Genomic DNA, 13,061 nt, shown 5'->3' with positions numbered 1-13,061 from the left:
ATTTTCATCCCTTTTTCATCTCATAGTGTCAGGGTTCAGAATCTCTTCTAACATATCCTCATAAAAAAGAATTGGCTTGCCAAATTCAAAGGATTAAGCCTTTATGTATAGTTTTATAACCATCTGGGACTTAGATTTGTCTCCTCCTCCCTCTTAGCTTCTATTTTTCCAACTCATACCACTGAGATATTATAGAATTGATTACCAAGGATATCAATATAAATAGTAACCAATCCTTAACATCAAGAAGTTTACAACTTAGTAGTGAAGGTACATTTGTATTATTCAATCTAACTCCAAATGAGTGTGAGAGGAAACTTAAAACTATCTTCATTGAGAGGGTAAATTTAAGTGAAGCCAGAAGGATGAAGATGTATGCAATATACAGTGAGAGGAGAAAAAGAAGAAATTACAAGCGGAGGACATGCTAGTCACACAACAAAGTTAAAGGCAATGGGCAATAAAAAGGAAAGAAGACAATTTCTCTTCTGAAGTTTCCCATGGATTTTGCATTCCAGCAGGTGAGACACATTCAACATATCTACTTTATTTATTACAAATTCAATGAAGGAAGAAAACAGTGTGGTATATAAACATGATGAACATTTGAAATCTGAGATATAAAGGTAGGAGAGTGAATAAGAATTCATAGGATTATAACACAGGGTTGCAAATGAAGGCAAGGGCTAGTTTGCAAATGTTCTCTTCATCCCTCGTCACATTTTCCACTGGGATATCTCACTAATTCTGAATATTCTGAGACTGATATGGTCGTGCTGAGCCCACATGTTAATAATTCTCCACTTGAATCATTGGTCCCACCACTACATTTATTTTCTACCATCCTGTGCACTTCTCTTTGCCCCGGGAGGCTTACCTCATCATGTGTATCACCAGGTACTCCTGTGTTGTAGCTTTTAGTAAATGAGGAGACACCAACAGGATATCAGAGGGCAGGTGGAAAGAGAGGTTTAGGTATTGATTTCCCACTTCCTACCTGCTTCACTAAGGTCCAGATAGTGACTGAGTTTTTCTCCTGCTGCTTCAATCAGACTTAGTTCCATCAGACCTGGAGTTCAAAACGATATTGTAATTTTGCTAGTACCCAGTGACTCAACATTGTTTATTTATTCTTATCGTCCTGCATATACCTCTCCCCAGAGTTCTTTCACTAAATTTTTTTTCAATTCAATGCCATGACCTTGACCAATATAGCATTCAAGATGCAACTGTTAAATTATGTTACTGATTCTCAGCTCACTGATATCAGTGCCTTTAATTTATTTGTACCTATAATACCATTGTTTTATTCAGAAACATTTAAAAGCTGTCATTCATTTCTGTATATTTAATATCTAAAATATTTAAGGTTCATCAATATACAAATTTGGTGGCCATTATTTTCATGACACAGATAAAAGAGGTTTGGGTTTTATTTATATTTAATAAGTAAATATTCTCTGTTTTGATCGTATTGCAAGCACCAGTATGTGGTAACTAATACTGAAATCAAATCATTTTGCAAGTTATGAAGATTTCATTGTCTCTGGAAACATGAACTCAGATGTGTTATCATTTTCATAAATTGTGACTTTTCTTTGTCCAGTGAGGGGGAAAGTCTGAAAATTTAACAGTGAACTTAAAAGCAACAGGTTTGAGATAGTCATTTAATATTTTAATGGGAATTAAAGTAACATCAAAACAATTTTAAAGCACACACACGCACGTGCACACACACAATACAGTCATTGACACTGCCTAGGAGGGGAACCTGGACTCCCATGCTTACCTGAGGGTAAAAAGTCACACATCCCCAATTCTTCCACCAAAGCAGTGTCAAAGGAGGTCAGCTACAACAGAAAGTTGAAATAATATCCAGAGTCTTGAAACAAAATACACAAAATGTCTAGATTTCAGTTAAAAATCACTTACCAAACCAATATATAAGAAAATTTCAAGTTAAATGAGAAAAGACAACCAAGAGTCAGCTATGCCATAATTATTCAGATGATAGAATTATCTTACAAGGATATTAAAGCAGTCATCATTTTGAAAAATGATTCAAGAAGAAATTACAAACATTCTTGAAACAAACAAAAAATTAGAAATTCATAGCAAAAAAACAAATATATATATAGAAGAAGCAAATTAAATTTTAAAAATTAAAAATACAATAATCAAAATTAAATGCAATGGATGGACTCAACAGCAGAAAGTAGAGTACAAAGGAAAAAATTTCTGATCTGTTCAATGACAGAACAACTGAAACTATCTAATCCAAATAAATAAAATAATCTGAAGAAATGAAGAAATCCTCAGTGGCCTTTGGGATGGTAACAAAAGATCTAAAGTTCATGCCATCAAAGGAGAGAAGCAAGAGGGTGGTGTCAGACAAATTAACTCAGCAAGGAAAGAAAATAAGCCATTGATGTGGGCAACAACTTGAATGGATCTCAAGGACATTATGCAGAGTGAAAAAAGTTGATCTTAAAATGGCACCATACTATATGATTCCATTTGTCTAAATTTCTTGAAATGGAAATAGCCAGTGTAACTGTTAAGGGGTAGCATGAGGAAGATCTTTCTGGTGATGAAATAATTCTATACCGTGAGTCATACAATGACAGCAATATGCAAACCCATTACATCAGTGTCAGTTTCCTGGTTTTAATAATGTACCATAGTTAGGTAAGTTGTAACCTTTGGGGGAATTGGTAGAGGGTACATGGGTTCTCTATATACTGTTCTTGCAATTTCCTGAGAATGAGTAATTATTTCAAAATTTAAAAGTTAAGATAATTTTTAATAAAATCTCTGCTCTACCAGTTATAACTCAGGGGAACTCGAGCAAGTTCATTCACCAGTCACCTTGATAATGTGACTCCTAAAAACCACCACCTATATTTATTGTGAGGACTAAAAGAAAGAAAAATGACTAAGGGCCACCGGAAAACCATGGCAAGGTCTGTACTCGAATTCATCTACTCATTTGGGCTCATTTTTCTTTCGTAAACCTTTCAGTTTTTCCACTTACCTTAAGTGTGCTTTCACCCATAATTTATAAAACTTAAGTGAAATATACCTATTCCACATAATGCAGAATTTATCCCATGTAACCAGTAAATTACTGATTATTATTACTGAAATATAATTAAGATACAGCTGCGGGCATTCAGATTCAGTGTTTGGTACTTTAAATATCACCTAAGACAGGAGTCATAGTTGTTTATAGAATCATGCACTTGAGGGTTTCTCAAACTTGAACATGCTTTAGAATCACCTGTGAAAACACAGAGTGCTGAGTCTGGCTGCCCAGAGTTTGTGAATTTCCAGGTCTCAGGTGTTGCTCCTGGGTCATGGACCACACTTTACCAATCACTGTTATACTATATATGTGTCTTAGACTATACCTGGGTTTATAGGTCTAGAAAAGTCACATGCAAAATATAAAAGAAATTATACTTTAGGTGATATTGTAGCCTGGAGAGCACAAAGCCACTGATGCTAACATGTAGACGTGTATCCATGTTGGCACAAAGAGATTTACTTTATTTTATGAATGAATGGAAATTTTTGCTAATATGCACATTTAGACAACCAAACTGCAGAGAGGATAGGAGGGGAAATAGGAATAAGAACATTTTAAATATATTTTTGGATAATAGTAATTTATATATAATTATCTTAAATTAAGAATTAGGGTTTATGTTATATTTATATAGATTTTGTTGGGGAAAATGGTAATATGATGATGATATTCTAAACTAAAATGTGTAATTAACTATTAAGGTAAGTATTGTAGATTGACTCACTGTCAGTTTTTTTCTATTTTTAGAAGCAATTTATTTCTCTGCCAAACAATTGAATGTTCAGCATAGAAAAACAAGGGTGGCACTTTTAAAATGGCGCTATAAATATATACAAACAGATAATTTTAGTTGGGATTAACATCATTGGAAAAGGAATATCTTTCTAAAATGAGTTACCAATGTTTCCTATAAACATTGGACTCACCTGTTGCATTAAAAACAACATAAAGGGAAGCAGACTTGGCCCAGTGGTTAGGGCGTCCGTCTACCACATGGGAGGTCCGCGGTTCAAATCCCGGGCCTCCTTGACCCATGTGCAACTGGCCCGTGTGCAGTGCTGATGCTCACAAGGAGTGCCGTGCCACGCAGGGGTGTCCCCCACATAGGGGGGCCCCACGTGCAAGGAGTGCACCCTGTAAGGAGAGCCGCACAGCATGAAAGAAAGTGCAGCCTGCCCAGGAATGGTGCCGCACACATGAAGAGCTGACACATCAAGATGAGGCAACAAAAAGAAACACAGGTTCCCGTGTCGTGACAACAACAGAAGCGGACAAAGAAAAAAACACACAGCAAATAGACACAGAGAACAGACAACTGGGGCAGGGGGCGGGTGCGAAATAAATAAATCTTTTTAAAAAGCCATTATTAAAATATTAAAAAAATAAAAACATCGTAAAGAAAAAAGATGCCTTCTAGTGGCAAAGCATGATTTACAGCACGCTGAATGGCGTATCACCAATTGCATTCATTTAATACAGAAAGAAATCTCTGTTGAACACCTTTAAATAATTGATCATTAACTTACTGACAAAAGAGAATTGTGTATTAATCACTGCCACCAAAGAAGTTGAGGATAAAGTAATTTGTTAGTAAATAAATTTTATCATAACCTACAATGGAAATTTACCATTTTAGGAGGATTTCTTTGTTCCATTGTAAGTGTGCTCTTTATTTTACCAGAAAACTTGTCCCATGAGACCTACACACATTCTGCCTTCAGAGCTCAGCTGTTACATTCTGCTGTTGGTTCTCTTACTCAGGCTGTTGGCATTATCAATACATGATTTTTTATTGGATCCCAAGGGTAGAAATTAACTTTTGTAGACAGTGGATTCATTAACAAGTACATAGATTATTCTGGGCATTTCCTTTTGCATCAGTAGAGTGATGTTTTTAGTGTCATTGAGAGGACAAAAGAAGAAAGGCATTTAAAAGTCAATTCTCTATCAGGATTTTATGCTCTTTTATTTCAGCAGTTTGCATAAAAGTTACAGAAAGTATTGCTTACAGTTTTGTACTGTAGAGATTTTGTGTTTAGAAGGCATGGAGAGCAAGCACTCTGACTACTGTGCTATTCTGGTTTGAATATTCTTCAGTACACAGTTGATCATTATTTGAATTCACAGCACTTGCCATACTGGAATCACAACCTTATATGTAGTGTCCATGAGCATTCCTATTATGGGAAACCAACTTGAGAGAAAAGGCGAGTCACTTGCTTCTGCGCAGGTCCTGGAATTTGAAATATCCAGGGGCCTCTACAGAGTCCTGGCATCAGATACTATGTTGACTCACTCAGTGTTAGGATCACTCACTTTTCCCCTACAGGACTCAGAACTTGGAGGCAATTACCTTCAGAGAGAAATGAACAGGAAAAACTGAAGTGTAATTTTTTTTAAGGCTGCTGAAGTTTATTGGTTTCTCATCATTCCTCAGTCTATTGGAGCAATAAAGTTGGGAGAAATTTTTACCACGATTTTTATTGCTGCTTTGATATATACTTTTTTTCCCAAATGCTTTGGTGGGAAGAAGTAGAGGACTGTTGTAAGTACAAAGTAACTAAAAATATCATTTACCGTGGCATAACTTTTAGTTTGTGATAAGGCAGATTGACTTTTAAATTATTAGTTTGTGAACGAGCATAAATGTTGTCTTATAAATATCATAGACCAATATATATGCTGGTGTACATGTTTCTCATTAGGGAAATCTTAGTAGAAATGAGGTAGAATTTCAAATTTTGTTTCTTTGCAAGTAGACTCAAACACATCTTTCTTATTTTAAGAGACCACTAAGGTAATAGAACATGCATAACTAGCCTTGAGTATTTTTAACAGTCCATTTTGATTGCTGTGAAATAGTTCGTGTGTCTGAGTTCTCTTGATTATTTGATCCTTCTGAATTTTATAATAATTACATGTTACATCTATTCTTGGTAAACTAATTGCTGTATGGGAATGAGGTGGAGGCCTCAAGGTTAGAATGTTTTTATCAGGCAGATCATGGGAAATAAATAAAGAATAAAATGAATTGTGATGGAGAAATGGAGGTTTAGAAAGTTACTGGTTAAATAATTCAACTAGAAGCGCCTTTCTCATACTTGATTTAGTATTTTGAATGCTCATTTCTATAGCATTTCAAGAGAAAATTTTCAGATGATGATATGATCTGTGCTGGCAAATGACCAGATACTCTTGCTGAGAAAACAGCATAAAGACAAGTGGGATTTGCAATCATTATTTGCGGTAAAGTCACTGAACACGATTCATTGTTTCATGTGTATAATTACCTAGCTTTTCAGGAAAGCTTTTCAGTTTGGCTTTTATATTAAATACAACTATTATGTGTCTTTTTAAGAAAGTCATGATGACTACTGAAAAATTTAAAAGTTGACTGTCATGCAATAGTAAAAAAGTGTATATAAAAATATGTCATGAGGACAGTGTGTCCCAAAGAGATGGATAGAGATTGCCTTTTTTTTTTTCTGTGTCTGACTTGTTGATTACTGTCATTCTGAAATAGAGATGAGGGCAATGCCTATAATTAAAAGTGAAAAAAATAAATCTCTCTAAGTAAGTAACTTCACAACTTCTGGAGAAAGAGTAAGAACAGAAGTTTTGCCTTGGAGAAAAATTGGTGGGAATAAATTTGTTCATTTACATTTACATTAGATGCTATGACATTTTGGAAAATAACATTTATAGCATTACCTTCTTTACAAAAATACATATAGCATAAATTTGTTCTTTGCAGTATACATATCCACTCTCTTTTCATTGCTATTTCTATTTATTTCAGATCATTATTTTATAAATACTACCAGAATCATTGACTGGTAATTTTTTATATATATATATAAATTTTTTCTGCCTACACAAATTATACTCATGCATAGCATATGAGTCAACTTTGAAAGAACAGCAAAAATGCAGTTCTGGAATGAAGCAAGGCAAACCACTCTCTGCTTTGTCATAGATATTTAAATAAGTTTTAAATGTATTAATTGGAATTTGAGGAAAGGTAACCCTCTTTTGAGATATGCCTTTTATGACTTTATTATAGTGCATTTTAAAATTACCAGGTAATGCTTATGCTACATGGCAATTGGTTTCTTAAGAGAAAGTAGAGATATTCACAGGGTTATATTATATATTAAATTTTGCTGGTTGATAATGTACAACTATTTGGATCTATTGATATTTGATTCCAGTTTTAAAAATTGCCTTAGTTTGAAAAAGGCAGGAGGGTACAATAATATTTCATTTGGCTAGTTTTTAACATAGTTATCCTTTAAATTAATTGTGTCCCTCAATTAACATAGTATCATTTGCTTTTAGAGTCACTCAAAAATGCATTCCAAATAATCACAGGTTGTTCCGTATATACATTTCATTTGCGTTGTTTTAAAATGGTGTAAAACATCTTGGGGTCTAATAGAATCATCTTAAAATTTTACTTGTGGAGTCTTTTAAGGACACCTCAGCTCTATGAAAAAATAGGTTGCTGATCTAAATACATGATATATTTTATAATTTAATAAGAAGAGGCTTTTAGTGTCTTGTTCATGGCATAATATTGTGAGAAATATAATAGAGAATGCCACGGAGATTTAGTATAAATGAAAAAAACTGTAAAGTATTTTATGGAAATTTAACTTATTTCAAAAAACAAGTTATTAGTTGGACACTAATCCAGCTAGAGTGTTAAAACCCAGATTCATGGTTTGAGCAGATATTAATACCTCTGAAGTATTCATTTGAAATACATGTAGTCCAAGTCACTTGCTTCATGTGAAACAAAATGTCAGGTTCTTAACCACTTGTGTGGTTTAATAAAAAAGATTAAAATCTTCGTTGTCTTGGAAAAGTCAGGAGTGTGTTTAAATTTTATATTTTATTATCTGTCATTGGGGCTTTATCTCTAGAGTTAAAGAAGTGATTTCTCAAATGCTCCTTCCCCATCCCCCTTCTACTATATTCAGGCCCTAACTTATTAAAAACGGTTTATCATATTTTTCATTAAACTATTATTTTTCTTTTCCCAATGCAACAAATATGGTATTTTGGTGTGAGTGGACATATTTATATGTACACATATAGGTCACAGAGTCGCAGGTTTCTTAAACGATTAATTGAAATTAACTGCAAATTAAACTCTTTAAATATGTTATCTTCAGTTCATATTTTATTTTGTATTTTAAACACACATTATTTTTTAAAGTAATTGACAAACAAGACTAATGCATGTCCTCTGTCCCACAACATAACAAATCATGAGGGAAGGAGCAGACCCAAGTTTTAGGAGGACTGAAATTATACAATTGGGGACCTCTTTTAAGAAAAAAAATTGAATATAGAATTAGGTAGGGCCTTAGGAGGGGCACATGCAAGTGAGGGGCTTCAAAAGCTAAGCTTTAGTGGTTTCACGGGAAATTCCCTCTTTATGAAGAGATTCTTTTCCCAGTTACATTTTAAAATAAAACTGATGCTAGTTGTATTTCTTTGAAGCACATATTATTTCTCAGAGGCAACCTTTTATTTAATGCATATTAGCAAGTTAAAAGAATTTAAGATGGTAGGACTTGGACATTTCTGCCTTTCATTCTGAAAAGATACATTGATTAAACTGATGTCAAACTCAGCTGCTAATGGAAGCAGTGCAGTTATTTCAGATATACAGAGTATGTTATTTGAAGGCAAGCCAAATCACAAGGAGAAGGAATAATGATGACTTTGGTTTATTTTTATACAGTACATTCAGGTTTTTACTGGATTCAGAGGAGGTAAGTTTTCTTTATCGCCAAGTCCTGCTAAGGTCCTAGGAGGTTTTTGTGCTCTTACCAGGGCATTTGCTTCCTTTTGGAACCATTTGTTTGGGAGGTCATGAGCTGAAGCATGGGAAAGAAGAGATTTTTAAATTAAATGCATCCACTTCCCTAGCAGAATTTCATGAAAATGATCTTTAAAAACAAGCAAGCAAGTGAATATCACCTTTTCCTGATTTGAAAATACCTATCAGTTAAACTTTCTAGGGGTTTTACTCTATAAAATACTAATAGAGTAATACTTCATTAACAGATATTTGAAGTTGTCAAGTTGAAATGTAACGATATGAAAGTTAAAAGTGATAATTTCGTAGTATAGTTTATTATTTTATCACTTTGGAGGGGTTTGTTGATTAATGCCACTCAGAATGTTGGCCCTAAAATCTTTCTTTTTGTAAAATGTCACACTCCCTTCTATTTAGTATTTTAGTGACCATGTCTTCCAAATTCCAATACACCCTTGTGAAGGAAAGGATAATTTGGCTATTTGTGAATCATTCACATGCAAAGTATAGTTTGAAGCTTAATTGTTAAAATGATTTGGTATTTTTTCTTGAAATTTGTAGAATGAAAAGCTTGTTTTTCTCAAATATTAGAGTATAATATCATATTGAATGTGTTTCTCCAAACCAGATGACTTCCCCGGTGATTCTGACACAGGCACATGACTTTCCTCTTTACCCATTCAAGAGTACTGCTCCAAATATGGCAAAAGAAGAAAGCAAAGCAAAACAAAAATCCTTGACTCCTCTGTTTTAGTGGAATCTGAATTTCTGAAGAGATAGCAGTTAGGGAAAGATGAGGAAAAAATGGGCCTGCTGGCTCATGCCTAAAAGAATGCTCATCTCATGGCCACACAACATCTACCTCTTGGCCATTAAGAAAACCAAAGGTTCTCCCATCACTCTCATCTTCCATTTAAGCTTCCATTTTAAGAGAGCATCTCTCTTCACCTCTGCACTCAATCGTTACGTTAATCTCATATCACTCCCACAAAGTATTGTGGGATGGAAATAGGTGATGGAATACTGAGAACAATTATATGGGGTCCTACAATTCCTTCAGGTGACTTTACATAATATACATACTGATATTAAGTCTTCAGAAAATACGTGTTCCTAGCAATCTAGATTGAGTTTAGAAATCCTGGTCTTCTTATTATCTTTTGCCTTCTGCCTCAGTGCCCCACTTTTAGTCTGCCATTATATACCCCATACTTCACTAATGGAAGATGGGGGAGAAGCGGCATATTATCTTTTAACTGGAATGAAACTGATTTCTTTACTGTTTATAAAATGCTGCTGCTATTGTTTTCAGTGTTCTAAAATGAGTCTTCCAGAAAGAACTGCTAATTCAATCTTTCAATTCCATATATAATTTTAAGAAAATAATTTTCCATAAATTTAGAATGTTGGAAAATCAATTTTTTATAAATCAGGTTTCAAAGCTGATATATATCTCAGGCTATTTAAAAATTTTTGAGTAATTTTGTTGCTGTTAACAGTAACAGACTGAGGCAGACGTTTGCCTCTATTTCTATTCATTATTTTATGTATTTTATCTAATGTATTTTAATAGAGAATATGTTTGATGGGAATATGAAAAGACATTATCAAACCCAATGCTTATCCATATAATAAAGAATAATGCAGGTAAGTGAATGGATTTTGAAGAGGGTTAGTACATTTTGTTAAGAAACATTAAAAAAGATGCTTGGATTGCCATGCTTTTAGTTATCTAGTTAATATATTCTAAACCTATACATGGGCACAGCAGGAATGATTATTTTACACATGCTAAAATAACACACAGTCTTTTTGTCAATTTTAGATATATTTTCTTTCCAGCGTGATGAAAAATGTGATTTAAAAAAATGCCAGTATGCTAATTGAGTATAATTTGTATCAAACTATACCACATTGTGCCCAATTTCAGGCAGATAAAAAAGATGCCCAACTATTTTCACCCTCTCCCTAGCATATTTTGTGTTTTGTTGTAAATTTCACCCCCCACCTCTGTGTTTGGCTAAGGCTCTCATAGAATCAGGACTATAAAAGGGCATAAACACCAGTAGCTTTTTGCTCATTCCTGGCACACACATTTATTTGCACTCAGCTTGTCTCCTCCTCTATCAGATTACAGCAGCAATACTACCTTAGCCTTAGCTAAGTGCTTCCTTAAAGGGCACAGGAGTCAGCACACTGTTACAAGTGCAAATTTTAGCCTCAGAAACTGTATGAGGTCAAATTAAAGAAATAAGGAACAGAAGAATCACTGAATCAGAACTTCCCGAGTATTTTAATCAGTCGCTTTGAGTAATACATTTTTATGCTAATTTCAAGAGGGCAGCATTAGAAATAAAGTGGTGACTAAGTGGATAGAATGCTATCCAAATACTTCAGGAAGTTTTAAAATCATTGGTGGAAGTGATGAAGCCCAGTGGCTCCCACGCATTAGAAAATAAGAGGGAAAAGGGGGAGATAAAACTGCAAAGGGTGCAACTAGTTGGAAGTGATGTTGGCGTGTAGGTGGTTAACTGAACAGCTTACGGGAAACTCAGCTGGGGAATCCTGATTTAGTAGACGCTGAAGGGCAGGGTAGGAGCCATCGGAACAGCTGCTGAAGAGCTAGAGGATTCCTTTGGATTAGGTGTACACACCCTGTCTCTAACGGTCTGTGTCAGAGAGCACCAAATGTTATCACAGAGGTTCACTTCGTTCAAACCTACAGGCTTCACAGTGCTTTTCTTTAAATGTCTGGGAAAAAGTGTGCTCTTAAAATAAATCCAGTACTGACTCCATGAAGTTTGTATTGCATGAGTTCTGGTGACCATTGTTTGATGACAGAATTTTATTATGTACCATCCATTACTCATGCATTCATTCATTCATCCAAATGTATGTTGAGTGTCAGGCACTACGCTGTGTTCTGGAGATACTGTTCTGAACAACCAGATTCTTGAAGATTAGAATTTAGGGAAGAATATGCATATTAAATATACACAATATTAAAATTGCATTTGGGATGAGGGCTATAGCATAAAGCACACATTATTATAAGAATATAATAGTAAGATGTAGATCAGTCAGACATTGGGGAGGGATTTGTAAGAAAATGACATTCAAAGGGAAAGAAGAATGGAGCTGGGGTTTCTCAAGGGAAAAGAGAAAAAAAACACCGTCCATTCAGAGGAACATGTGTGACGGTGGAACTTGGTATGAAGTAAAGACTAAAAGAAGTTCAGCTTTCCTAGACTATAGGGAGGGAAGGAAAGAAGGGAGCAGGCATGCAGCTGAAGTGGCCGGCCAGAGTCCCACCATTCAGAGCCTTGGATGTCACATAAATGATTTTTGTCTTTATAAGAAGATCCATGGGCAGCCTATCAAGAGTTTTGGACAGGCCGGTGATAGGAACTATTTGTGCTTTTAAGATTTGTATTCTGTTTTGTGAAGGGAATAAGGAGTGGTTAAGGGTAGATGAAGGTCTACTGATTCTGTAGCTAGTCCAGGGGAAGAGAAAGTGGTGTGGACTAGAATGGTGACAGTGTAAAGGAAAGAAGTGGATGAATTCAAGATTTATTTCTGAGAGAAAATCAATAGGAATTGGTGTTGATTTGTATGTGGTCTTCCATGACATGTATAATCGGGTGTATAATGTTGCTGTTTACTATGGAGAAGATTGGAAAGGAAGCTGGGATCATGGGAAGGATTGGGGTTTGCGTGCTAAGGTTTTTATTTTGTTGTTTTGAATGGAGTGTGTGGGTACCGTGGCTTTGGGGATCTTCCTCCTAGAAGAGAACACATGACTGGGGATTTAAATGCGTGAGCCATGGGGTAGATGAGACTAGTCAGGATGATGATAAAGTATGAAGAAAAGGAGGTTAAGAATTCAATAAAGGAAGATGAGAGCACTCCAAAAAATCAAAGAAGCATCTAGATAGAGTCATGAAAACCTAAGGAAACTAATATTTCTGAAAAGAAGAATGTTCTTTTCAATCTCCAATTTAGTGACTTTGTGAATGAGGAGCTCACTTTCAGCACTAGGTGTCTTCTATTTCCAAAGTCTCTCCCATTTCTTTACTCCTGATTTCCTCTCCCATATTGCCGTTTCTGTGCAATATCACCAAAATGGTGCCTTAGTAGAAAAGC

General features: G+C 34.9%; 1 protein-coding gene across 3 annotated transcripts in view; it reads left to right on the top strand.

The window, feature by feature from the left end:
• The window catches only part of DMD (dystrophin), a 2,676,723-nt gene that overhangs the window by 475,090 nt on the left and 2,188,572 nt on the right, over positions 1-13,061 (top strand). The window contains exon 1 of one of the 3 annotated variants that reach the window (XM_023592525.3): positions 5,363-5,633. The exons of 1 other annotated variant lie outside the window; for it this stretch is intronic. In XM_023592525.3, coding sequence (XP_023448293.2) covers positions 5,603-5,633 — 31 coding nt within the window. In that variant the 5' untranslated portion in view covers positions 5,363-5,602. Of the gene's footprint in view, positions 1-5,362; positions 5,634-13,061 lie in introns of those variants that run through there. One more of the 3 variants, XM_058291721.2, reaches the window with a different exon arrangement.

This window comes from Dasypus novemcinctus, chromosome X (assembly GCF_030445035.2).
Source record: "Dasypus novemcinctus isolate mDasNov1 chromosome X, mDasNov1.1.hap2, whole genome shotgun sequence".
Lineage (NCBI taxonomy): Eukaryota > Metazoa > Chordata > Mammalia > Cingulata > Dasypodidae > Dasypus > Dasypus novemcinctus.
The sequence above is the reverse complement of the archived record's forward strand: the minus strand, read 5'-3'. Positions and strand labels throughout refer to the sequence as shown.